The sequence below is a fragment of the Spinacia oleracea genome, chromosome 4 (assembly GCF_020520425.1).
Source record: "Spinacia oleracea cultivar Varoflay chromosome 4, BTI_SOV_V1, whole genome shotgun sequence".
In the NCBI taxonomy this organism is placed as follows: Eukaryota; Viridiplantae; Streptophyta; class Magnoliopsida; order Caryophyllales; family Amaranthaceae; genus Spinacia; species Spinacia oleracea.
In genome coordinates this window covers 100,599,820-100,623,799 of record NC_079490.1, presented here as the reverse complement: position 1 = coordinate 100,623,799, position 23,980 = coordinate 100,599,820, and the positions used below count along the sequence as shown (strand labels likewise).

General features: G+C 35.9%; 2 protein-coding genes across 2 annotated transcripts; one reads left to right on the top strand and one right to left on the bottom strand.

Annotated features, from left to right (window-relative positions):
• Positions 1-64: 64 nt before the first annotated feature.
• Positions 65-9,023, top strand: LOC110790798 (uncharacterized). Its single transcript, XM_056842036.1, has 5 exons — positions 65-1,049; positions 1,184-1,557; positions 2,042-2,558; positions 8,491-8,777; positions 8,895-9,023. The coding sequence occupies exons 1-5, from the start codon at positions 65-67 to the stop codon at positions 9,021-9,023; spliced, it is 2,292 nt and encodes a 763-aa protein (XP_056698014.1).
• On the bottom strand, positions 5,149-12,819 carry LOC110790796 (serine/arginine-rich splicing factor SR45a-like). The gene is made up of 4 exons (XM_056826843.1): positions 12,666-12,819; positions 10,585-10,694; positions 10,358-10,466; positions 5,149-10,211 (listed from the first exon to the last, which is right to left on the bottom strand). The coding sequence occupies exons 2-4, from the start codon at positions 10,692-10,694 to the stop codon at positions 9,933-9,935; spliced, it is 498 nt and encodes a 165-aa protein (XP_056682821.1). The 5' UTR covers positions 12,666-12,819; the 3' UTR covers positions 5,149-9,932.
• Between the last annotated feature and the right edge of the window lie 11,161 nt (positions 12,820-23,980).

Here is a 23,980-nt window from a genome sequence, read left to right as displayed (position 1 = left end):
CATCTATCCTATTTCCAATAGTAGATGGGTGTCCCCGGTCCATGTTGTCCCCAAGAAAGGTGGGATGACGGTAGTCAAAAATGCACAAGACGAGCTTATTTCTACCCGGACGGTGACCGGGTGGCGTATGTGCATTGATTATCGTCAACTCAATCTTTCCACCAACAAAGATCACTTCCCCTTGCCATTTATTGATCAAATGCTTGAACGACTAACCAAACACAAGTATTTTAGCTTTCTTGATGGCTATTCCGGGTTCTTTCAAATCCCCATAAACCCGGAAGACCAAGAGAAAACTACATTTACTTGTCCATATGGGAAATTTTCCTATAGGAGGATGCCATTCGGGCTTTGTAATGCCCCCCGGACATTCCAAAGATGCATGATGAGCATTTTTGGTGACATGCTCGAGGAGGAAATGGAGGTTTTCATGGACGACTTTTCGGTGGGTGGTGCCACCTATGATGAGTGCCTCGTCAACCTTGAAAAGTGTCTTGAGAGATGTGAAAAGGTTCAATTGGTGCTTAATTGGGAAAAGTGTCACTTTATGGTGCAAGAAGGGATTGTACTCGGGCATAAGGTCTCACACCTTGGTATTGAAGTGGATAGGGCAAAAATTGAGGTTATAGAGAAGCTCCCTCCTCCGGTCAATGTTAAGGGGATCCGATCCTTTCTTGGGCATGCCGGTTTTTATAGTAGATTCATTAAGGATTTCTCGTTGATTGCTAGGCCCCTTACTAATCTCCTTCAAAAGGAGTGTGATTTTCAATTCGATGTCGCTTGCCTCAAAGCTTTCAACACACTCAAGCACGCCCTAGTTTCTACTCCTATTGTGCAAACCTCCGATTGGTCCCTCCCTTTTGAATTGATGTGTGATGCTAGAGACTATTCGGTTGGTGGTGTCCTAGGCCAAAGGAAGGATAAGAAGCTCCATGTGATATATTACATGTGCAAAACTCTCAACCAAGCCCAATCCAACTACACTACCACCGAAAAGGAGTTTCTTGCCATTGTACATGCCTTTGAGAAATTTCGGACCTACTTGGTGGGTTCGAAGACTATTGTGCACACGGACCATGCAGCAATCCGATATCTCATGGCAAAGAAGGAGGCCAAGCCTAGACTCATTTGTTGGGTGATCCTCCTCTAAGAGTTCGACATTGAGATTCGTGATAAAAAAAAGGAGCCGAGAATGTGGTAGTCGATCATCTCTCTAGGCTAGAACTTGGGGATGGGGCTAAGGATGATGTGCCGATTGAGGATGCTTTGCGCGATGATACCTTGTACATTGTAAAGAGATCCCCTCTTCCTTGGTTCGTTGATAATGTGAATTACTTAGCTTGTGGGGTGATCCCCGAAGATCTTTCTACCCAACAACGCCGGAAGTTGAAGTATGATGCTCGGCGGTATGTTTGGAATGATCCCGTCTTGTTGAGGAGGTGCCTGGACGGGCTATTGAGGAGATGTGTTCCGAATGAGGAATTCGCTAATGTTCTCCGTATGTGCCACTCTTACCCTTGTGGTGGGCATATGGGAGGTGATAAAACCGCCTCCAAGGTCCTTTAAAGTATGTTGTGGTGGCCCACCCTTTTCCGGGATGCTTGGGCCTTTGTTAAATCTTGTGATCGTTGTCAACGAACGGGGAATGTGTCTAAGAGGCAAGAAATGCTCTAATCTTCCATTCTTGAGCTTGAAGTGTTTGATGTTTGGGGCATTGACTTCATGGGCCCCTTTCCTTCTTCCTACGGCAATTTGTACATTTTAGTGGCCGTTGACTATGTGTCCAAATGGGTGGAAGCAATCGCCTCACCCACCAATGATCATAAGGTGGTGACTTCCCTTTTCAAGAAGATTATTTTCCTTCCATTTTGGTATCCCTAGGGCGGTTATAAGTGATGGAGGATCCCACTTTGCTCATGGGAAGTTCAAGGCACTTTTGAAGAAATATGGGTTGCATCACAAAATAGGTTTGGGGTACCACCCTCAAACAAGTTGACAAGTTGAAGTGACTAACCGAGAAATCAAGTCCATCCTTGAGAAGACGGTTGCCAAGAACCGAAAGGATTGGGCAATCAAGCTCGATGATGCTCTATGGGCTTATAGGACGGCTTTCAAGACCCCGATTGGGATGACCCCGTACAAGCTTGTGTATGGAAAAAATTGCCATTTGCCGGTTGAATTGGAGCATCGGGATATGTGGGCCATTAAAACATTGAATTTCGAACTTTCTTGTGCTGGTGAGCGGCGTTTACTTGACTTACATGAGCTTGAAGAAGTAAGAATGAATGCATATGTTTCGGCAAGTATCTACAAATCTCGTTCTAAGCAATATCACGACGCCCGTATTGAGAAAAGAGAGTTCAAGGAGGGAGAGAAAGTCCTCCTCTATAATTCTCGTTTGAAGTTATTCCCGGGTAAGCTCAAGTCTCGGTGGAGCGGCCCATTTGATGTTGTGAGAGTGTTCTCACATGGTGCAATTGAGATTCGGGGAGAATATTCCGGCCCCTTCAAGTTTAATGGTCATAGACTCAAGAACTATTATATTGGTGACTCTCTTGGTTCGTTTGCTATCATTGACCTAAAGGACCCCCCATGAATTGGGGGGGACCGTCAAGCTAGTGACGTTAAAGAAGCGCTTCCGGGAGGCACCCCACGGGTTTTGTGCATAGTTTTTGTGTGTTTCATTGGTGTGGATTCATGTCATCCACCATTGCCTTCCTCGTTGATCTTTTGGTGAGTTTGTTCGATTTTTACCGGTTCTTTGCGGGACTTGCTCCCACGGCATCTCCGGTAATATCTTTCTATCTCACATGCATTCTTTGGGACGGGCATATTTCTTGTGGGGCATTGGTTGGATGTGTAGTTGTGCCCCTCCTAGTTTTGTTTTAGGCCTTGAGGACATGGCCTAATTCAAGCTTGGGGGGAGATTCTATTGTGTGGTTGCCTTTGTGATGTTCATACCAATGAATTCATGCATTTGTGTGCTTTGTATATACTTTAGTGCCTAGTTTCTTAGATTTCTTTGATTTTAGTTTCTTTTTGTTCTCTTTTTGATTTCTTTAGTTTCCCTTATTTTCATTTCTTTTCTTTTCTTCCCTTTTTTTTCCTTTTTCTTTCCTTTTTCTTTGTTTTCCTTTCCTTTTGCCAAGGCAAGTTTTTCTAGATTTTAGGCATTATTCTTGATTTGGGCATACTAAAAATGGAACTTGTAGGTTAGAATGCTTTTAGTCCTAATTGGTAGATGTGTTTTCAATGTCTTGGTTCGAGTCTAGGATTTAGGTGTTAAGAAAGTCGGTTAGAACTTTGGGTAGCATGAGTCTTGAACCCTTGGTTTGTGGTAAGACGGTGTCGATCTCTCTAGTGACTTGAAACCGGAGAGGGTAGTATTTTCTCCCATTTGTGAGGATCATGTTCATTTTAGCCCAAACACAAATATACATATATTGAGTTGCATGGATCCTTGGCTTGACTTTCTTATATCCCGAATTTGACTTTTTCCTTCCCGAGACCGCGACCGAACTACTTTAGGGGACGATAGAGGCATTTCTTTCGGTGACTATTTTTCTTTTTAGTTTAGGACATTATTTTCTATTTTTTTCTCTTATAGTTTTGTTTTCTCTTGCCCCCTTGCTAGCCATTTGAACCTTGCCCCTTCATTTCTTATAAGCTCATTACAAGCCTATTATCCTTTGTTTTATTTTCACCCTTAGAAGTGATAGTGGAGCTTTGTGTTATTGTGCTTGATGATTTTGAATGATTATGCCAATGATGAGGAATGATTGTAGTTGGTTGGAATGGCAAGTTTTGGAAATGTGATGTGTATAGTGAATAAAAAGGCAAAAAGAGAAAGGAAAGTTTTGAAAAGGCCAAAAATAGAGAAAAACAAGACAATGAGAAGAGTTTCAATTGAAACACAAAAAAAAGAGAAAATCAAATCAAGAAAAGTTCAAAAAGAGTTTTAGTTAAGTTTTGTTGTTGAATAAGCTTGGGGGTGCCCCAAATAAGTGTTTTGAGTTTATTTTGGTTCGATTAGCTTGAGTAAAATTCATTCTTGCGCTTCACTTTAGGATTGAGCACCAATTTCCAAATTTATTCCACGCCCTTACCCCTAGCCTATACGTTACACCATAAAAGCCCTCTTGACCATTTTGAGTTGAGTCATTGTCGGTGGAGGGAGGAATTGGTCAAATTTATGGAATGGGATTGTCATGCTAAGATGTCGAGAAACCTTCTCTCCTCTCTTGCAATTCTTATCTTTTCCGGCGCCTTCGCGACGTCACTAGAAGCTATCTTTGAGGGTGAATGGGATCTAGAGAGTTGACGCGGTAAGATCGGTTGAAGGGGGATAGATAAATGAAAATCCTTAGTTCTCTTTGCTTCACACTTGAATCCTTCACTCTACTTAAGACATTGGTTAGCGTGCATTCGTTTATTGGTTAGTAATATTAGAATTCTTTTGTGCTCGTTCAATAATAAAGGCCCTTTTCTTGAATTTTGTAGTTTTATTTTACTTTCTTTTCTATTCTTTTCCTTTCTTTTCTTTTCTTTTCTTTTCTTTTTCTATTCTTCCCTTTTTCTTGGTTTGTTTCCCTTTTAGGTCTTGCCTTGATTGTGTTTTTGGAAGAGTTATGGGTGGTTCTCTTTGGAAACCCTTGCGAGATCCCACTCGCCCTCATGAGCGATTGTGGGGTTTAAAGAGCTTGTTGCATGCGCTTAAATGCAACCGTGATTCCAACGAAAGTGATTTAAGTTGTATATTCTTGTAGTTCTCGTTTTTGTAGTTTTTAGAATCTGAATATTATGCTCATTCTTCCCTATTTCGTGCTTAGTTTGTTAGAGACTAGCAAACGCCTAGCTTGGGGGAGTTTGATGAGTGGCATTTATGTCGCTCCTAGCTTAGGTTTTCGTATTACTTTTATTATGATTTTCGTAGTTTATATAGTTTTTCGTAGCATTTTTATGTTTTCTTTCCATCTTGTGAATTATAGGTGAATCTTGTGGAAAATGGTGGAAAACCAAGTAGATTGAAGCAAAAACAGAGTTGTGCGACCGAACATGGTCTTGTGCGCCCGAACAGTGAAGTAAAGGTGGACTGAAGGAAGCGTTCGACCGCACAGTGGAACCCCTATGCGGTCGTGAGCATGCTCTGTTCAACGACCGCACAAAATGGAATTTCTAGGCAGAATGTCCCCAGATTTTGGATTCGATCGCACAGGATATCACTCGCCCGCACAAGAATTTGTGCGCCCACACAAAGTTACTGTGCGACCACACTGAAGATTTTGAGGAATTTGGGTAAGGCAGGTCTGTTCGATCGCACAGAAATTTCGTGCGTTCGAACATGACGAAGGAGATTGATCTTCGCTCTGTTTGCTCGCACAAAGATTATGTGTGCCCACACGATTTCACTCGTTCGATCGCATAGAGGGTCTGTGCGACCGAACGTCGACGCGAGCTTGGTTTGTTTGAATTTTAAGTTGCTATTTGGGGAAACATATAAATAGCTTTTTCGATTTTAATTCATAATCATTCAATTTTAGAATTTCATAATTAGATTTTTCTGAATATTAGAGAGAGAGTTCTTAGTTTTTTTGGATTAGGATATAGAAACTACATTGGAGGAAGCTTCAACTTGTAATTCTCTTTCAACTCTTGAATTCTTTATTGCAATTTCAATTCAATCTTTAATGCTTTTCTATTCTTCTTGAGTTTTTTATTGTTCAATTGCTTTGATGATAGTTTTGGTTGATTCTTATTATCCATTGATTCTCAATTGAATTCTTAGCTTTCGATTCTCTTAATTCAATCTTTCAATTCAATGTCTAGTTGCCTTCAATCTTTGATTTCCTTAGTTAAAACTATGAGTAGTGAGTAGTTTCTAGTTAGGGCTAGGGGGGAAACTAGGGATTGAATTGGGTGAAATTGAAGGATGATTCATGATTATTGATGTGATTAAATTCTGATTTGATGCTAGGAATTCCATGACTAATGAATTAGTAGTTGCAAATGCTAGTTAAATTAGGATTGATTGGAGTGCTTCATTTTGATTTGGCAAGAGATTGTGAATATCTATGTTGCATGTGAAGAGTTGGTTTCAATTGCTAGTTGTTTAGTCTTAGGATTATGTGAGAGCTCTTCCTCGATTAGAGATCTAAGCGCGTTCTATATGAGAGGTGGCGAGCGCGTCATTTATTGCTTTTCCCCTATGTGTCAAGACATTGCATCATGAATGTGTGTTAAACTTCGTCCTTCCCCTAATTTACCCTATGTCTATCCCCAATTCCCTAATGCTTTACTTTATTGCATAACTCGTTTGATAGCATAGCTTTGTAGTTGATAATCAAATTCAAACTCCGTCTTAAACTAGCTTGACTAGCAAACTCATTTCACTCCGTTTCCTTGGGACGATCCCAATCTTAATTACCACTATAGCTCATATAGTCGGTTAGGTAGGTGAATCTATAAATTTTGTTTGATAAAGGTGTATTCGTCAACGACCGAAAATACCTCTGTCAAATGGCCACTTGTTTAAAACCTGACAATCAGATAGATTTGCACTCGGTACACTGTGTTTGGATACTATACTTTCATACATAGCTTAACATGACGAGCTCGTTAGGAAGAAATGAGCAGAATACAACAGATTCTCCTCCTCTCTCTCTCTCTCTCTCTCTCTCTCTCTAAGGACACGATCTCTAAGGGAAGATAGGGTGTCTTTGTTATCTAAGTCTCTATAAGTTAACATATTGATTGGAACCAAGAATTATTCAAGACAGGTTAATGTTAATATATATCTTATAATTCTGAAGCTGACGTTTAAGCCAATGTTTATGGAGTTTATTAGCCTCCTAGTGCTAAAGGTTTTCTTTTCTGAATTATTTTAATAAGAATGACAGGACCTGTTCTAACAGCAAAGAGTTGTTCTGAATTATACTGCATAAAATAACTACTCCCTCCTTTTCTAATTAGGGGTTCATTTTTTTTTACGAAATTTCCATCAGAGTTCTTTCTCTATCATTCCAAACAATCCAAACAATGTTGTTTGGCTCTGATTCTTTTTCAGTTGAAGCTTGTTTCACAATGAGAGCATGCCCTTGTTGTACGAGCTTTACTACATCTTGTTCTTAGAGGGTAGGGCATTAGGGACTAGTTGGAATTCCTGATTGTGAGCAAATATTTTTGCTCATTTTATATAATTTACACAAATGAGCAAATATTTTTGCTCATTTATACAATTTTAAAGTGCAGATTGTTAATATTTCAAAACTTTTTCTCATTGTGTCTAAATGAGCAAATATTTTAGAATCTCCAATGACTTAACATTCAAAAATTTGCTCATTTTTTATAATTTACACAAAGAGCAAATATTTTTGCTCATTTATTATAGTTTACACAAATGAGCAAATATTTTTGCTCATTTTTAAAATTTTAAAGTTCGGGTTTGTTAATATTCAAAACATTCATTTGCTCATTTTTTATAATTTACACAAATGAGCAAATAGTTTTGCTCATTTTTATAGTTTACCCAAATGAGCAAATATTTTTGCTCAACTTTAAAATTTTAAAATTCGTGTTTGTTAATATTCAAAAAGTTTGCTCATTAATTGTGTCTAAATGAGCAAATATTTTAAAAACTCAAATTACTTAATATCCAAAAAAATATGCTCGTTTTTTATAGTTTACACAATTGAGAAAATATTTTTAAAATTCTAATTGCTTACCTTAATTTTTATTTTTTTATTTTTTTTGCTCATTTTGATATTTTACACAAATGAGCAATTGTTTTTAAAATTCTGATTTTCTTCTTGGCTATGATATGGGGTCTGATTTGCAACTAGTTGAGGAACTAGCAAACTGTAAACTTGTAATCTCTTATATTGCCTAATTAGTTCTCAAACTTGATTGTTTCTGTTCGCTAGAATTTTAGTACTGAGGCAAATCTCATGTAATGATTCTGTTTTCTTGTTTTCAAGAGCTTATAAAATTTTAGAACTGATACTAATCCTGTAATGAATTGCTTATTGTTGATAAAAACTTACTTTTCCTGAATTCATTAGAACTGATATTACTTACCCATTATGTATTTTAGATTTTCTAGTCACTTTTTTTAGCTGATCGGGACTGATTTAATCTTAACCAGGAGGCCATGCAATAGTCTTGTTATGCCATTTAGCTCATTATTGGTGCCTTGGTTGGATATCTAGCTAGCAAACTTCTAAATTAATGCAATTAGAAAGGGTATAGAGCATTAGAGCATGAAGAATAAATCACATCTTTTATGGATGATTGCTCATGCGATTGACAAAGAATTCCTTCTAACTTTAGAGTCAGCTAATTGCATTAGCTTAGAGAGCTAACTTTCTAAGGTTGGTAGGTCTAATTATCCGTATAGTGGACAATTGGCTGGAGTTTGTTGATCAATATATACGTGGGTTTCTGCCCCCCTCTTCTCAATTCATGTCAGATAAACAAACAAATGGAGTTGTCAAGGACTAAGAAGGGCTGAGAAGGAACGTCTCGGGAATGGTGAAGCTGCTGATACGGTAGTAGCAGGGAAGAAAAGATGTCCTCTAAAGAAGGTCCATCTAAGTCAATCAAGAAGAAGACATGCGAGTCTGATGAGGACCGTTCCCTTACCGAGAGCATGTCAGATGATGATGGGGATCGATGAGGATGACGTTCAATGGCTAACTGACACGCCTGTGGAGGCGGCTAAGATGAGGATGAAAGAGCAACTTAGTGTTGTGGCAGCTGGTATGGTGGTCCTCACTACTGAAGTACTAAGAATAAATCCCCACCTCATAAACCAGAGTCTCTTGTGAAGGACATGAAGGAATACCTGAAGACGAGTCCAATTGCGAACCAGTTGAAAACCCACTTATCCTCGTGCTCAGGAACACCGCCAAGAGGTAGTTGTTGTTGTTGTTGTTGTATTTGAGTCTCTCTTGGACGGTTTGCAGAAGGGATTTGCAAAGGAGGTCAACAAAAAGAAGAATTATATTATTGTTGGCTTGCAGCCCTAGCTTACGCCGAAGGTTCATAGCCAGTATTGTTGCATGCCATTTAGTCTTTCTATGGGAAACCAAGTCTTTCTGTGTTTGTCTTTACTTTTTTTTTTTTTGGTTTTTGCTTTACTTTTGTTGATTCAATTAAGCACATTGGCCTACTAGCTCAATAGGTAGAGCATTGTGCAAATACACTAAAGATGTCGGTTCGAATCCCACGTAGGTTAATCTTTACTTTTTGTATTGTTCTATTTACCTTTGGAGTTTTGGGTTAATATTTATTAAGTTCTTGTCAGTTCATGTTCTATTTGAGTTTATGTTTCAAGAAATAAGAATAACTAACTATTCTTATTTTTCTTGGAAGGATCAAGGATCGGTTAATTAGTGCATATCAAAATTTAAACTTTTGTAGTTACAAACAAATGAACAAAATTTAAAGTTCGAATTTGTTAAAATTCAAAAATTTTACTCATTGTGTCTAAATGAGAAAATATTTTAAAACCTCAGATTACTTAACATTCAAAGAATTTGCTCATTTTTTATAGTCTACACAAATGAACAAATATTTTTGTTCATTATTTATATTTTAAAGTTCAGGTTTGTTAATATTCAAAACTTTTCTCATTGTGTCTAAATGAGAAAATATTTTAACATCTCAAATTACTCAATATTCAAAAAAGAAATGCTCATTATTTATAATTTTACAGAAATTAGCAAAAAAAAAAATATTACCAAAGAGTTGCCTATGTAGGATTCGTACCTGCATCATTGTGCAATCGCATATAGCTCTACCAATTGAGCTAATAGGCATTACTAATACTTGAAAAAAACGAATAAAGACAACTCAGAATCAGCATTACCAAGACCAGAAGAATTTTAGAGACAAAGGGCACTATACCAGCAAACCCATTGTATTTTCATCTAAGGTTAATCACAACGAACCTGTGAATACCAATGCTTGTGAATTGCTGAGCTCCGCTGAAAGCGCTGATATGATGATAATATCTGCCAAGGGGAGAGGGAACTGGAAGTGTATATAGAAAAACAAATATATACCTTCTCAACTATGATGACACGCCCTGCAAGTACAGAGCGGTTAAGATACTTGATACAACTATCTGCCTCCTCGAGAAAGGACATGGTCACAAAGCCAAAACCCAGTGATTCTTTGGTCCATGGATCAGTTACGAGGTGGATGTCCTCCACCTGCAAAGGCCATCCATTTCGAAACAACAAAAATTAGAATCAGCAACAGTAACACATAGCAAAAGGTCACATTTCTTAGTTTAAATTCAACCAGATAATGCCACATTTCTACCCAGCTAACAAAATAATGTGAAGTTTAAAATCACATTTCCCTCACTCGAGAAGTGCTTCTCAAGTTCTTTCCTGGTGACGCGTGTTGACAATCCAGTCACATACATGTTATTTCCTGGATTCTCTACACTACTCTCACGGCTCCTGCCAGATAAGAAGAACAAAATTATTGTCACCATCATGCATGTTACTCTTTATACCGAGTTATACACAGAGTACACGCTAAAAAGAAAAGGCCAAACTATTCAAGACAGTTGAGCACCTTGATCGACTCCTTGAAAACGAACTTGAACTTGACAAGGATCTCGAGAAAGAGCGACCATACCGTCTGTAAGGTGATGGTGAGTGAACATCGCGTCTTGAGTACGACATCTGTTACAGGAATGAGAATTAAGCTCCTAGAAACTAGAAAGTGGAATAAAATGTATGTATAACTCCAAAGAAAGTATTTCCCAATTGCCAATGGAAAATTGAAAACACCGGAAAATCAACCAAGCATATATATGGAAATGTCAACAAACAATTGCTTAATAGTTTTAGAATCCCGACTTAAATATCATCAACTGCAGAGGATTTCATAAGAAGAAGAAAAAAGATAGCATACCCTTGGGCCTTGGAAACTTAAAGGCATTGAATTGACATACTTTTAGCAGTAAATCTACTAACATTCTCAACAGCAAGTAAAAAGCATCTAGCAACATGATACTCTGTCCACCAGTCTATAGCAAGAGAAAGAAATAAAGAAAAACCGTTTTTTGAAGTGTGTTTTTATTAAGCAACAAGACACTGATACTCCCTCCACACCAGAGGATTAATCTATCATTCATCGATCAAAGCCGATGATAACAAAGCTCGCCAGCAGGTTATACAGCAGTAAGGCCAGTAACATAACCGTTCAAACCCTCGTCAACATTTTAAAAGCTGCCTTTTATCTAGTAGAGTCTATTAAATGGAAATACAATAGTTTTCAGATACCCCTGTCAAAATTCATATACTATGGTATTCCTACTAAGTAACCAATCCCAAATCCCTTCAAAAGCACAAATTTTCTTACAGGTTAGTACATTTTAACAACTACAGCTCATCAAATTAGTCCAGTCCCTTTATGTTCAGATTTATCTACTTCTCCAACGAACTCTCAAAGAACAACTGTCAGAATTCTCCTTCTAGGATGAATTCTGTCTTAGAAAAGATTAAGAGAGAGAGAATGTTTGTATTATTGAATGTTGAAAATGTATTACAATGATCAATCAGTATATATACAGCTTTGTTAGCTACAACTAGTGATGTGTTTAAACCAATGGGAATGCTTGGTTTGTACATCTCAGATTACATACAAGATATCATTACATGAATCATAAATATGCAGCTCTAACAACCTCCTGATTTCAAGGGGAATCAGTTAGGAAATCTTCTAGAAGCTTGCTTGGACTTTAGAGCATTGATGTGGTTGTTGCTGTTGTTGCTGTGCTGATGTATGGCTGCATTGCTTACGTGGAATGATTGATCAGCATGCTGGCAATGCTGTAAACCAACAACAACAAAATAAAAATAACACCGAATATAACAATCTCTTTCCATAAACGCAAAACCCTAGAATTGAGAACAATTGAATCAAAATGAGCAAGTGCTAATAGTACATATAAAACCTAACAGACAATAAAATTAAAACATAAAAAATGATATTAACATTGAAGAATCAAAAGATACAAACCCTAAACTAGCCGTAAATTCGTAATTAAATTTCTCCGAAAAAATTCACAAATACATCAATTGGAAGTTCAAACAGTCTATCAAAATAAAATAAATGACCAAAACCGTCGTAAAATAGAGATATGTAGCCAAAAATTCCACAATAAAAACTGAATCAACAATTAAGAATATACTACTATCAAATTCAAGCAAAACAAAAACAAAACGAGAAAAATAATTCCCCCAAATCAACTCAATTCGAGCAAAACACCAAGCTGATTCGAGAAAATCAGAAGCAAACCCCTAATTCGAATGATTTGAATAACATTAACTCAATTCACATAACTACTCAATCAAAGAAGTCACCTAAATTCCAATAAAGAACCTAATCCCACAAAATCAAATTAAAGAAAGCCCCAAATTCGAGCAAAATTAGTTGAACATATCAATCGAGTAAGATAAGAAACACGAATAAGAGAACAAGCCATTTATCGAGAACCTAATTAAACACAAATCAAATTTACGAACTGAAAAATTGAAGAAAAACAACAAAATAATCAGAAAAATCGAAGAACAACTACAGACTAATTGAATGAAGAGAGAAAAATTAAAGTAGCAAAACTGAAGAAAAACAAAAAATAAAAAACGTACCCCGGAGAATTGAAAGAAGATCGAAAAGAAGATGAAGAGGTATGCAAGGAGAATTAAGGAAGTTAAAGAAGATGAAGACGCATTAGCAGAGCCGCAGAGGATTGACAAGAGGAGAGAGAATACTAAAGGTAGAGAGAGAAAGAATTCTGAAAAATCGACGTGGTGAGGGAGGTAATTCTATGCGGAGAGGATTACAAATTTACCCTTAATGTTTTCATTGGTCGGGTAGATCGTGAGCCGTTGATTAAATTTGTTTGGACGGTTAAGGTTGCTTCTCATTTTTCTCATTATAAGGATCTTCTCAATGGAGGGGGACCATATATATATATATATATATATATATATATATATATATATATATATATATATATATATATATATATATATATATATATATATATATAGGGTCCCCCTCTAATGAGAAGATCATTAAAATGAGAAGGATGAGAAACGATCATAACCGTCCAAAGTAACCGAATCCAATGGCCCGCGATCTACCGACCAAATGAAACCATTAAGGGTAAATTAGTAATTTTGGACGTGTTGAATGACCTCCCTCACCCCATCGAATTTTCTGAATTCTTTCTCTCTCATCCTCAAGTTTTCTCTCTCCTCTCGTACATCCTCTGCTATGGGTATTCATCTTCTTCAACTTCCTTCCTTCCATATCCCTTTAGCTTCTTTGTGGATCTTCCAATTCTCCAGGTACATTTTTGTTTTTGTTTTTGTTTTTTGATTTTTCTAATTTTTCTCTCTTCATTCAATTAGCCCGTAATTGTTCTTCGATTTTTCGGATTACTTTGTTGTTGTTCTTCAATTTTTCTGTTCGTGGAATTTGATTTGTGATCAATTAGGTTCTCGATTAATGTTTTATTTCTCTTATTCGTGTTTCTTATCTTACTTTGTTGATATTTTCGACTGATTTTGCTCGAATTTGGGATTTTCTTTTGATTTTGTGGGATTAGGTTCTTTATTTGAATTCAGGTGATTTCTTTGATTGAGTAGTTATGTGAATTGAGTTCATGTTATTCAATCTTTTGAATTAGGGGTTTGCTTTTGATGTTCTCGAATCAACTAGGTGTTTTGCTCGAATTGAGTTGATTTGGGGGAATTATTTTTCTCGGTTATAACTGTGATTTATTGTTTGATGTCATTGACATTGGCTATGATGCAGAAGTACACTGAGATTGATGTGAATACACTGTTGTTTTTGACATAATTGGAATGAAATGAGCAAAGTGTCTGTTGTTTCTCTTAAAGGTATGACCACGAGTTTGCTGGTGGGTTCTCTAGATTCTAGGTCAAGCTCGTTAGACTCTAGGACCGTAAACTTTGTTGAATCGGAATGACTTTTGAGAATCGTTGGTTTAGTATAGGATTTGTAACAGTCATTTCTCTAGAATTGTTTGCTTTTGGTTCTCCCACAAATGGAATGGCCTTACTCGACAATATACTCTAATATTACCTGTGAAAATGAGGAAAAAACTACGGGTTAAAAAATGTAGGATAAAACAACATGATTAGCTCCAACATCACTGACTTTCACGAGGCTAAAACAACAGCAAGAAAACAAACCTTTTAAATCCTGAAGCTCGTTAAATAATTTGTGATTTTCATGTAGAACTTCATGATAGCTCTGAGCTGCTTTCGCTAACTTTTTGAGCTTTGTACCTGTGATAGTTAAAAACCATTGAGTTTGATGATGGAAAAAACCAATACTGTCCATAAAGTACAGAACAATATGGCACTTCTTACCTACATGGTTCAATTCCTCCAGGTAGGTCCTCTGTGTTAACAAGATTTCTTGCTTGATGGTATCTGAAGAGTGTTTAAGCTCTTGAGTGTTGCAGTATATCAGTTTGTAGAACGGTCGAAATTTGATACTTCTTGCCGAAAGGATAACTCTAAATTCTAAACAATTAAATACATACCTCCAAACCAGACCACTGAATCTTCACAAAGGCTTCATACACATGCTCTTTCTTGGTCCATCTCTGATCTTTTGTCTGGCAATTCATCTCCAATTCTTTAATCTTAACCTTTGAATCTTCCAAAAGCTGCTCTTGTTTCCTTAACCTTTTCTCCAAGTCAGATTTTACCGATTTGGCCTCACTTTCCAGCTGCAAACTATGTAGTTCATTCGTCTTTTTTGCCTTTTCCAGCTCCTGTTTCAGTGTTGAAACCTCAACAAGGTCTTCTGTCTTAACCTTTGATTCTTCTAGAAGTTTCTCTTGCTCCATTAACCTCTTTTCTAAGTCAAGTCTCACCAATTTGGCCCGTGTCTCTAACTCCATGTAGCGCAGTTCATGCATCCTTTTGGTCATTTCCAACTCCTGTTTCAGTGTTGAGACCTCTACATCATTTTCATCTTTCAATTTCTGCAGCTTAGCAGTGTCATCTTTTCGAGTTTAGATGTTTATCCAGTGTCTTCTCATTCAGTACGCTCTTCATTTTTATGCTTATGGCTATGGCAATGGCAATGTTACAGTTTCTTGGATTCATCATAGTATCAGACACTGCCACTAGAATACAGGTAGATATCCTAATTTTTCCTGGATTCATCTCATATTTAAATGGGTTGATTTATATTTTTAGAGAACTAGTTTAATATTTTCAGACTGGACATGCTTAATTATCCCAACATTAGCAACACGGTGCAATCGTGTAGAATAGTTGGGCTATTTGTCTTACCAATACAGGTTTGGATGTCAACTTTTAGAGGACTGAGAATTTGCCATTTCTGAAAATTCAATGTTTCTGTCAAGTTGGTATTAGTAATGCCTATTAGCTCAATTGGTAGAGCTTTGTGCAATTGCACAATGGTGTAGGTTCGAATCCTACGTAGGCAACTCTTTGTATTTTGTTTATGATATCAAAATGAGAAAAATTTTAAAAACATTTTCTCATTTGTGTAAAATATCAAAATGAGCTAAATTTTTATAAGTTAAGCAATTAGAATTTTAAAAATATTTGCTCATTTGTGTAAATTAAAAAAATGAGCAAATTTTTTTAATGTTGAAATCTGATATTTTAAAATATTTGTTCATTTAGACACAATGAGCAAAGTTTTGATATTAACAAACCCGAACTTTAAAATATAAGTAATGACCAAAAATATTTGCTCATTTAGACATAATGAGCAAAAGTTTTGAATATTAAATATTAAAAAACCCGAACTTTAAATTTTTTTAAAAAAACTATAACAAATGAGCAACTTTTTTGAATGTTAAGTAATATGAGATTTTAAAATATTTGCTCATTTAGACACACAATGAGCAAAAGTTTTAAATATTAACAAAAACGAACTTTAAAAAATTTAAAAATGAGCAAAAATATTTGCTCATTTAGGTAAACTATAAGAAATGAGCAAAAATATTTGCTCATTTGTGTAAATTAAAAAAAAATGAGCAAATTTTTTGAATGTTAAGTAATCTGAGATTTTAAATATTTGCTCATTTAGACACAATGAGCAAAAGTTTTGAACATTAACAAACACGAACTTTAAAATTTTAAAAATGAGCAAAAATATTTGCTCATTTGGGTAAACTATAAAAAATGAGCAAATTTATTTGCTCATTATACACGATGAGCAAAAGTTTTCAATTTTAACAAATCTGAACTTTAAAACTTTAAAAATGAGCAAAAGTATTTGCTCATTTGTGTAAACTATAAAAAATGAGCAAATTTATTTGCTCATTTAGACACGATGAGCAAAAGTTTCCAATATTTACAAATCCGAACTTTAAAATTTCAAAAATGAGCAAAAGTATTTGCTCATTTGTGTAAATGAGCAAAAGATTTCAATATTAACAAATCCGAACTTTAAAATTTTAAAAATGAGTAAAAATATTTGCTCATTTGTGTAAACTATGAGAAATGAGCAAATTTATTTGTTCATTTAGACACGATGAGCAAAAGTTTTCAATATTAACAAATCCGAACTTTAAAATTTTAAAAATGAGCAAACATATTTGCTCATTTGTGTAAACTATGAGAAATGAGCAAATTTATTTGCTCATTTAGACACGATAAGCAAAAGTTTTCAATATTAACAAATCCGAACTTTAAAATTTTAAAAATGAGCAAAAAATATTTGCTCATTTGTGTAAACTATAAATAATGAGCAAATTTATTTGCTCATTTAGACATGATGAGCAAAAGTTTCTAATATTAACAAATCCGAACTTTAAAATTTTAAAAATGAGCAAAAATATTTGCTCATTTCTGTTAACTATAAAAAATGAGCAAATTTATTTACTCATTATACACGATGAGCAAAAGTTTTCAATTTTAACATATCTGAACTTTAAAACTTTAAAAATGAGCAAAAGTATTTGCTCATTTGTGTAAACTATAAAAAATGAGCAAATTTATTTGCTCATTTAGACACGATGAGCAAAAGTTTCCAATATTTACAATTCCGAACTTTGAAATTTCAAAAATGAGCAAAAGTATTTGCTCATTTGTGTAAAATATGAGAAATGAGCAAATTTATTTGCTCATTTAGACACGATGAGCAAAAGTTTTCAATATTAACAAATCCGAACTTTAAAAAATGTTATATGGGAAAAACGTAACGAGTCAGTTGACATTTATTCTTTTGGGATGTGCGTATTACAGATGATCACCCTTGAACCTCCATACAACGAATACATTAACAAACATCATGCTCGTATGAAGGCGAGTTCGGGTGTAAGGCCTGATTCATTAAGAAGAGTGGTTGACCCTGCTTCTGACAGACCACGACGACTCTCCTCTTGGATAATCCGTTTCTTGAACAGACTACTGTTCCTATCAATTCAACACCAACTACTAATAATCATAATCTGACAGAATGTTTGAAGGTTGCCGGAGCGTAAAGTACTATGAAATATCGTAATAGCTCAAAAAGAACATGAACTGATAAGAAGTAAATAACAGTAACCCAAAAGTAAATAAAACAATACAAAAAGTAAAGATTATTAGCCTACGTGGGATTCGAACCCACATCTTTTGTGCATTTGCACAATGATCTACCTATTGAGCTAGTAGGCTAGTGTTTTTAAATAGAATCAACAAAAGTAAAACAAAACCAAAAAAAAGTAAATCAAAATAATTTGAAAACTTACAGCAACAACAGCATAAGAACCAACAAGGCCAAAAGTCAACGCTGGTCCCAGTTGACAAAAAAACAGCAGCAAGGTATACCTGAGATCATGGCTGCCAATCTTCCATGCCCTTCTGCGATGACATGAAAGGGTGTGGTTATCACTCATCAGTCCATGCATCTACGGGAAAATTTTGGATCCCAGTCACTGGATTCTCCTGTTGCAACTACTGTATCATCAATCTGCACTCCAAGCAAACAACAACAGCTAATATATAATTCTCATGAGAAATAATTACATTCCAGGAGACTTCACATCAACTTAGAAGACATCAATCTGCACTGTTGATTCTCATATCACCTATACTTTTAGGATCTTGTGGAATATGCATTCCTTCCTTGGCAACGACAAGCTCATAATCTGGTGTGATCGTATCTCTGATAGGTATTGAGAGTGTACGACCATCCAATGTTGTAACCTTCACTGTAGTCCCTCCAATCACCCTGTTCTGTTGCTTCCATAGGGGGAGCTACCACCAAAGAGAACAGAATAACTTGAAATTATATCATTGAATTTTTAATTCTTGAACTTGTCAATTTAAAGTTAGATTCCCATGGTAGTTGAGGTAAGCGCATAAGGTTCCAATTATGCCATTCAGCAACTAACAAATGGTAGTTGAGGTAAGCGCATAAGGTTCCAATTATGCCATTCACCTCTTCTTCTTTTTTGGTGTATTATACATTTGCCGGATACACCACTACCAGTCTCATTAAATGCATTTTTTTGTTAACAAGTTAACAGTTAAGATTATTTTTGTTCGACCACCAGTAGCTGCGCTTATCTATGTTTAAAGTTTAAACTTCCTACATAAAATATTCAACTTAAAAGATCAGAAAATTCATCTATCCATATTAATATTATGAGCATACCTTCCTCAAGCCAAGAATCACTATGCTTTCTTGTTCATTAAAATCTGGAATATCCGTAGACCCCTACTGAAGGCTTCGTTAAATAAGATTCTTGTCTGCATTGACTGGAAACCAGGCATCCAAGAGAGAAATGCAAGAGGAGTCATAACAATCACACCAAACATGATGTCATACAGACGCCCATGGCCATAACAACATTCCAAAGAACAGTTTTGTGTATAAATCCTCGAAGCACGAGAGCAATAGAAATAATTCCCCAGCCAGTAGGAATAAATGCCAAGAAACTTGTAAACAAGTCAACAATTTCCAGATTAGTGAACTTCAGCAACACCACTGTCACGAGAACTATCAAGACAATAACAAGGAATTGGATGAGACGGTAGTAGATATGATCTTTTGCAGAATATTTGTTTCGGGCTTATGTAGTGACAACAAATATCGTAATAGCAGCAAAAACGTAGATCCATGACAGCAAATAAACAAGAATACTCCTACTTCCAGCAGCAATACACTAGATCCAAGATAGTAAACTGAGGCTGGCTTAATTAAGTGGTTGTCAGTCAGGGACTTGTGATCTCAATATGCACTACCTAAACTAACTGTGGCTAAACCGGTCATCAAGGCAGCAAAATGCATATGAATACTCTTACATGTGGATGTTTGCAAGGCCAGAACCATCATATCCACACCAACAGACAGGACATCTAGCAGCTCTAGCAATCCTAAGACTCTCTCCTACACATAGAGTTGGATATCTTGACTGACTACACGCCCCAAACTAAGTCCTGCTATTCTTTCTACACTTGGTGACATTAATGGCTAAACAACATTGTAATTATCAACACAAATCAAAGGAAAGAACTATCAACAACCTACTCAATTGCAGCAAAATTTGATAGGAACTACAAATATTGAAGCACAAAATACTTTTAAGATAATCAGCCAATCATAGTAGTTGATTGAGAAATGAGCAAAATTCAATCGAAATAATAAACACTTAAATTTGCTCATTTGCACAAAACAAAAATCAATTTTCGACCAAAATCAATCACAAAACCTACTCAATTCAACGGAAAATTCATTACAATTCGACCTAAGTTCACTCAATCATAAAACCTATTTAAGTGCACCAAAATTCGACAGAAAAATCAATACAATTCGACCTAAGTTAACTTATTATCTACAATTTGAAGAAACAATTAGAGATAGAAAGAACAACTAAACGAATAACAATAAATCATGAAATGAACATTAAATCTCAACAAAATCGCAATAAAACTGAAAATATAACCCTACAATTTACATAAATCAACAAAGAATCACTCACCAATTACAACAGAGGAGATAACGCATAGATGATGGTATCGCAGAGAAGATGACAGCGCGGTGGTTGCATCAGGTGAGAACATAGTGGCGGTGAGGAGAGAGAATCGCGAAGGAGAGCGACAATGGAGGAGAGAGAACACGGAGTTGTTGCCGCTGAGACTCTGAGAGGGAAGCATTAGGAGAGAGAAAATGGAGCAGTATAATAGAAATATTTTCATTTTATTTTTTCGATATTTACGGGTTTGCCATTACTATAATGCGGAAGGTAGAGCTTTAGAGCTGTTAGATCTGATCTCAACGAACGCACGAGATCGCTTCTCATTCTTCTCATTTTAAGCCCCCTTCTCATTTGAGTGTAAATCTAAATATATATATATATATATATATATATATATATATATATATATATATATATATATATATATATATATATATATATATATATATACAGAAAAAATTACAAGGGATAATAAAAATAAGGGAAGTTTAAAATAAATAAATAAATAAGTAAAATAAGTACCTTTCAAAATAGCATGAAATATAAAAAAAAGATGGAGTCAAAATGGAAGTTGTATAAGTCAAATGATGCCATCAACGTATATTCTCTCCCTCCACTTTTTCCTATCCAACGCCATATTTTCCTAAATCCCAAGAAGGCTCATATCGTGCTCAATCACCTTCCTCCAAGTTTTCTTAGGTCTTCCCCTACCACTTGCAATTCTATCACTTTGCCACCCTTCTAGCCTCCTAACCGAGGCATCACTTGATCTTTTGCTTACATGCCCAGACATAAACAATTTTCTATCATATTCAACTCAATCGGTGCAACCCCTACTTTCTTCCTAATAATCTCATTCCTCAAACGATCCTTTGTTGTATGCCCACACATCCAACGTAACATGCGCATCTCCTCCACATGCATCTTATGCACGTGACAATGTTTCACTGCCCAGCATTCTTTGCCTTATAATAATGCCAGTCGAATTTTCGTGCGGTAGAATTTTTCCTTCAATCTTTGGGGCATGCATGCCTGGATCACATAGGAACCCCGTGGCACTTTTCACTTCAACCAACCTGCTTTGATTCTATGAGCCACATCGCCATCCAATTTCCCATCTTTTTGGATAATAGATCCTAAATAACAGAACATTTTAGAGTCTTGGACAATTTTCCCATCTAAGGTAATCGCCCCTATCTCTCTGTCTTGGAATCCACTAAACATACACTCCATATATTCCGTCTTATTTCTACTCAGCCTAAAACCCCGAGATTCCAAAGTTTGTCTCCATAACTCCAACTTTTTTTCCACTCCTTATTTTGTTTCATCAATCAACACAATATCATCTGCGCAAACATCATGCACCAGGGTATACCATCTTGAATTGACCTCGTCAATTCGTCCATGACTATAGCAAAAAGAAACGGGCTAAGTGCGGAACCTTGATGCACTCCAATCGTAATGGGAAATTATTCGGTTTTACCAACACTAGTTTTCACACTCATGCTAACTCCCTCATACATGTCCTTAATGATATCAATATACTTTCTCGGAATTCCTTTGCTACTTAATGCCCACCAAAGAATTTCCCTCGGTACCTTATCATACGCCTTCTCAAATCAATGAAAACCATATGTAAATCCTTCTTCTTATCCCAGTAATTTTGCATTAGTTGCTTTATAAGATTAATGGCCTCCATAGTCGATCTCCTAGACATAAATCCAAACTGGTTCTCCGAAATCTTCACAGTTCTCCTTAATCTTTGCTTGATAATCCGCTCTCAAAGTTTCATAGTATGACCTCGATAGTTGGCATAATCCTGGACATCACCCTTATTCTTGTACAAGGGGATGATAGTACTTTTCCTCCACCCTAATGAAATCATATTACTACTCCAAATCTTGTTGAAAAGAGTTGTTAACCATACAAGCCCTTTCTCTCCCAATCATCTCCAAATTTTGATAGGTATGCCATTGGGCCCCACTGCCCTCTTGCGTCCCATCTTTTTCAATACCATTTCGACTTCTCTCTTTTGAATTCTTCGCATAAAGTCTAGGTTAACCATATTCCAAGGGATATTTGTTTCTCCAATATCGCGCCTTGATCCCCGTTGAACAAGTTATCAAAGTAGAACCTCCGTCTATCCTTGATTTCCTTATCTCCCACTAAAACTTTTTGATCAACATCTTTCATACATTTAATCCTCCCGATATCTCGCGTCTTTCTATCTCTCATTCGAGCAAGTCTACAGATGTTCTTTTCCCCTTATTTTGTATCCAATCTTACGTAAAGATCTCGATTCACCTTCGCTTTAGCCTCTCTTACAGCCTTCTTTCCTTCCCTTTTAGCCTCCTTGTGCTTCTCATAGTTCTCATCAATTCTACATTTTCCCAACACTTTATAGCATTCTCGTTTGCTCTTCATAGCTTGTTGCACAAATTCGTTCCACCAAGATGTGTCCTTACTTGGTGGCATGATTCCTTTAGATTTCCCTAGGACCTCTTGCGCCACTCCCTTTATGGTGTGCTCCATTCTTGTCCATAATGAGTCTATATCCAAATTCATATCACCAGCCCAAATACCTTCACTTGCCAACTTTTTCACGAATTTTAGTTGTTTCTCCCCATCCAATATATATATATATATATATATATATATATATATATATATATATATATATATATATATACCCATCCAATGAGAATATTCTTATAATGAGAAAAATAAGAAGAGTTGTCATCCGCTAGATATGCTAAAATCAATGGTCTGATCCTACCGCATTACTAATGGAAGAATTGCAATTATGCAAAAGTTTATGCGGATTAAAAAATTAACAAACTAGTAGTCCGCAGTTCATATGCCTTTCTGGCTTATAGAGTTGTAGGCCTAAGTTTCCATGCCATCATGTCTCCCCATGAAATTAAAACTCCAACTTTTAGAATTCCAAACACGAACTAGTAAATTCAACTTTAAATTTAATTTCATTTCTTCTAACAATCACTTGAAACTCACAAACAATTACACATCAACAATTATGATTGGTGTGGCTGCATGTTTGTTTCACGATCACAGGATGGTGAAGAACCCACGATGCGAAATTGAAATCACGTGATCTATCAATTTGAGAATTTAATTAGAGTTGCCTCCAAAACTCAACAATTGATCAGAATTTCTGAAATTGATTTTTGTTTCAAAGAAAAATGGCATAAAGTTTGAAAAAAAAGGGGGGACTTACAACAATGTCAATCTGGTCTAGAAGGAGAAAGAGGAATTGAAGTAGAGATTCAAAATTAAAATGTCTCACTTTTTGTAATTAAGCAAAACAATTTGCTCTTTTCGTTAAATAATTAGCAAAAAAATTTATTCATTTCGTTCAAATGAGCAATTTTGTTTGCTCATTTTGATCAAATGAACAAAAATTATTGTATTGTTTATTATAACATATCCCCAATAGTTACATTCAATTTTTTGAGGAAAAATAATAATATGAGGGAGAAAGAGATATTACTTATTGAAAATATAAGAGTTGGGTCTCATATGGCCAATTCGCCATCGTTGGAGCTCATTTAGCATGAAATCAAAAAAAAACCTCCAGCATAATAAAATTAGACTATCTAACCAGAAACTCTTCACATTCAAATTACCGGAAGATTGAGGACCTTGAATACCAAAGAGAGGTATGGGAGAAGCCAGAAGCAAAGAATTTTTTTGGAGTTGTTCCTTCTCTGCCTTCGGCGACGGTGGAAGTCGCGACGATGCAACAGTTGTGGTAGTTGGTGGTTTGATGGAGTGAGTGAAAGAGAAGAGATTGAAGGACAAAGAAATCAAAGGAAGAAGAAATAGGTTTGGATTGAATATAAGTAGAATCAAGCTTACATTGAATAAATGAAGGAAATAATGCCCTTGGTCCAAGTATGCATTCTATGTTAAGTCTAATAAGTGCGGTTCAGTATTAATTAACAAGTTAATAATTCA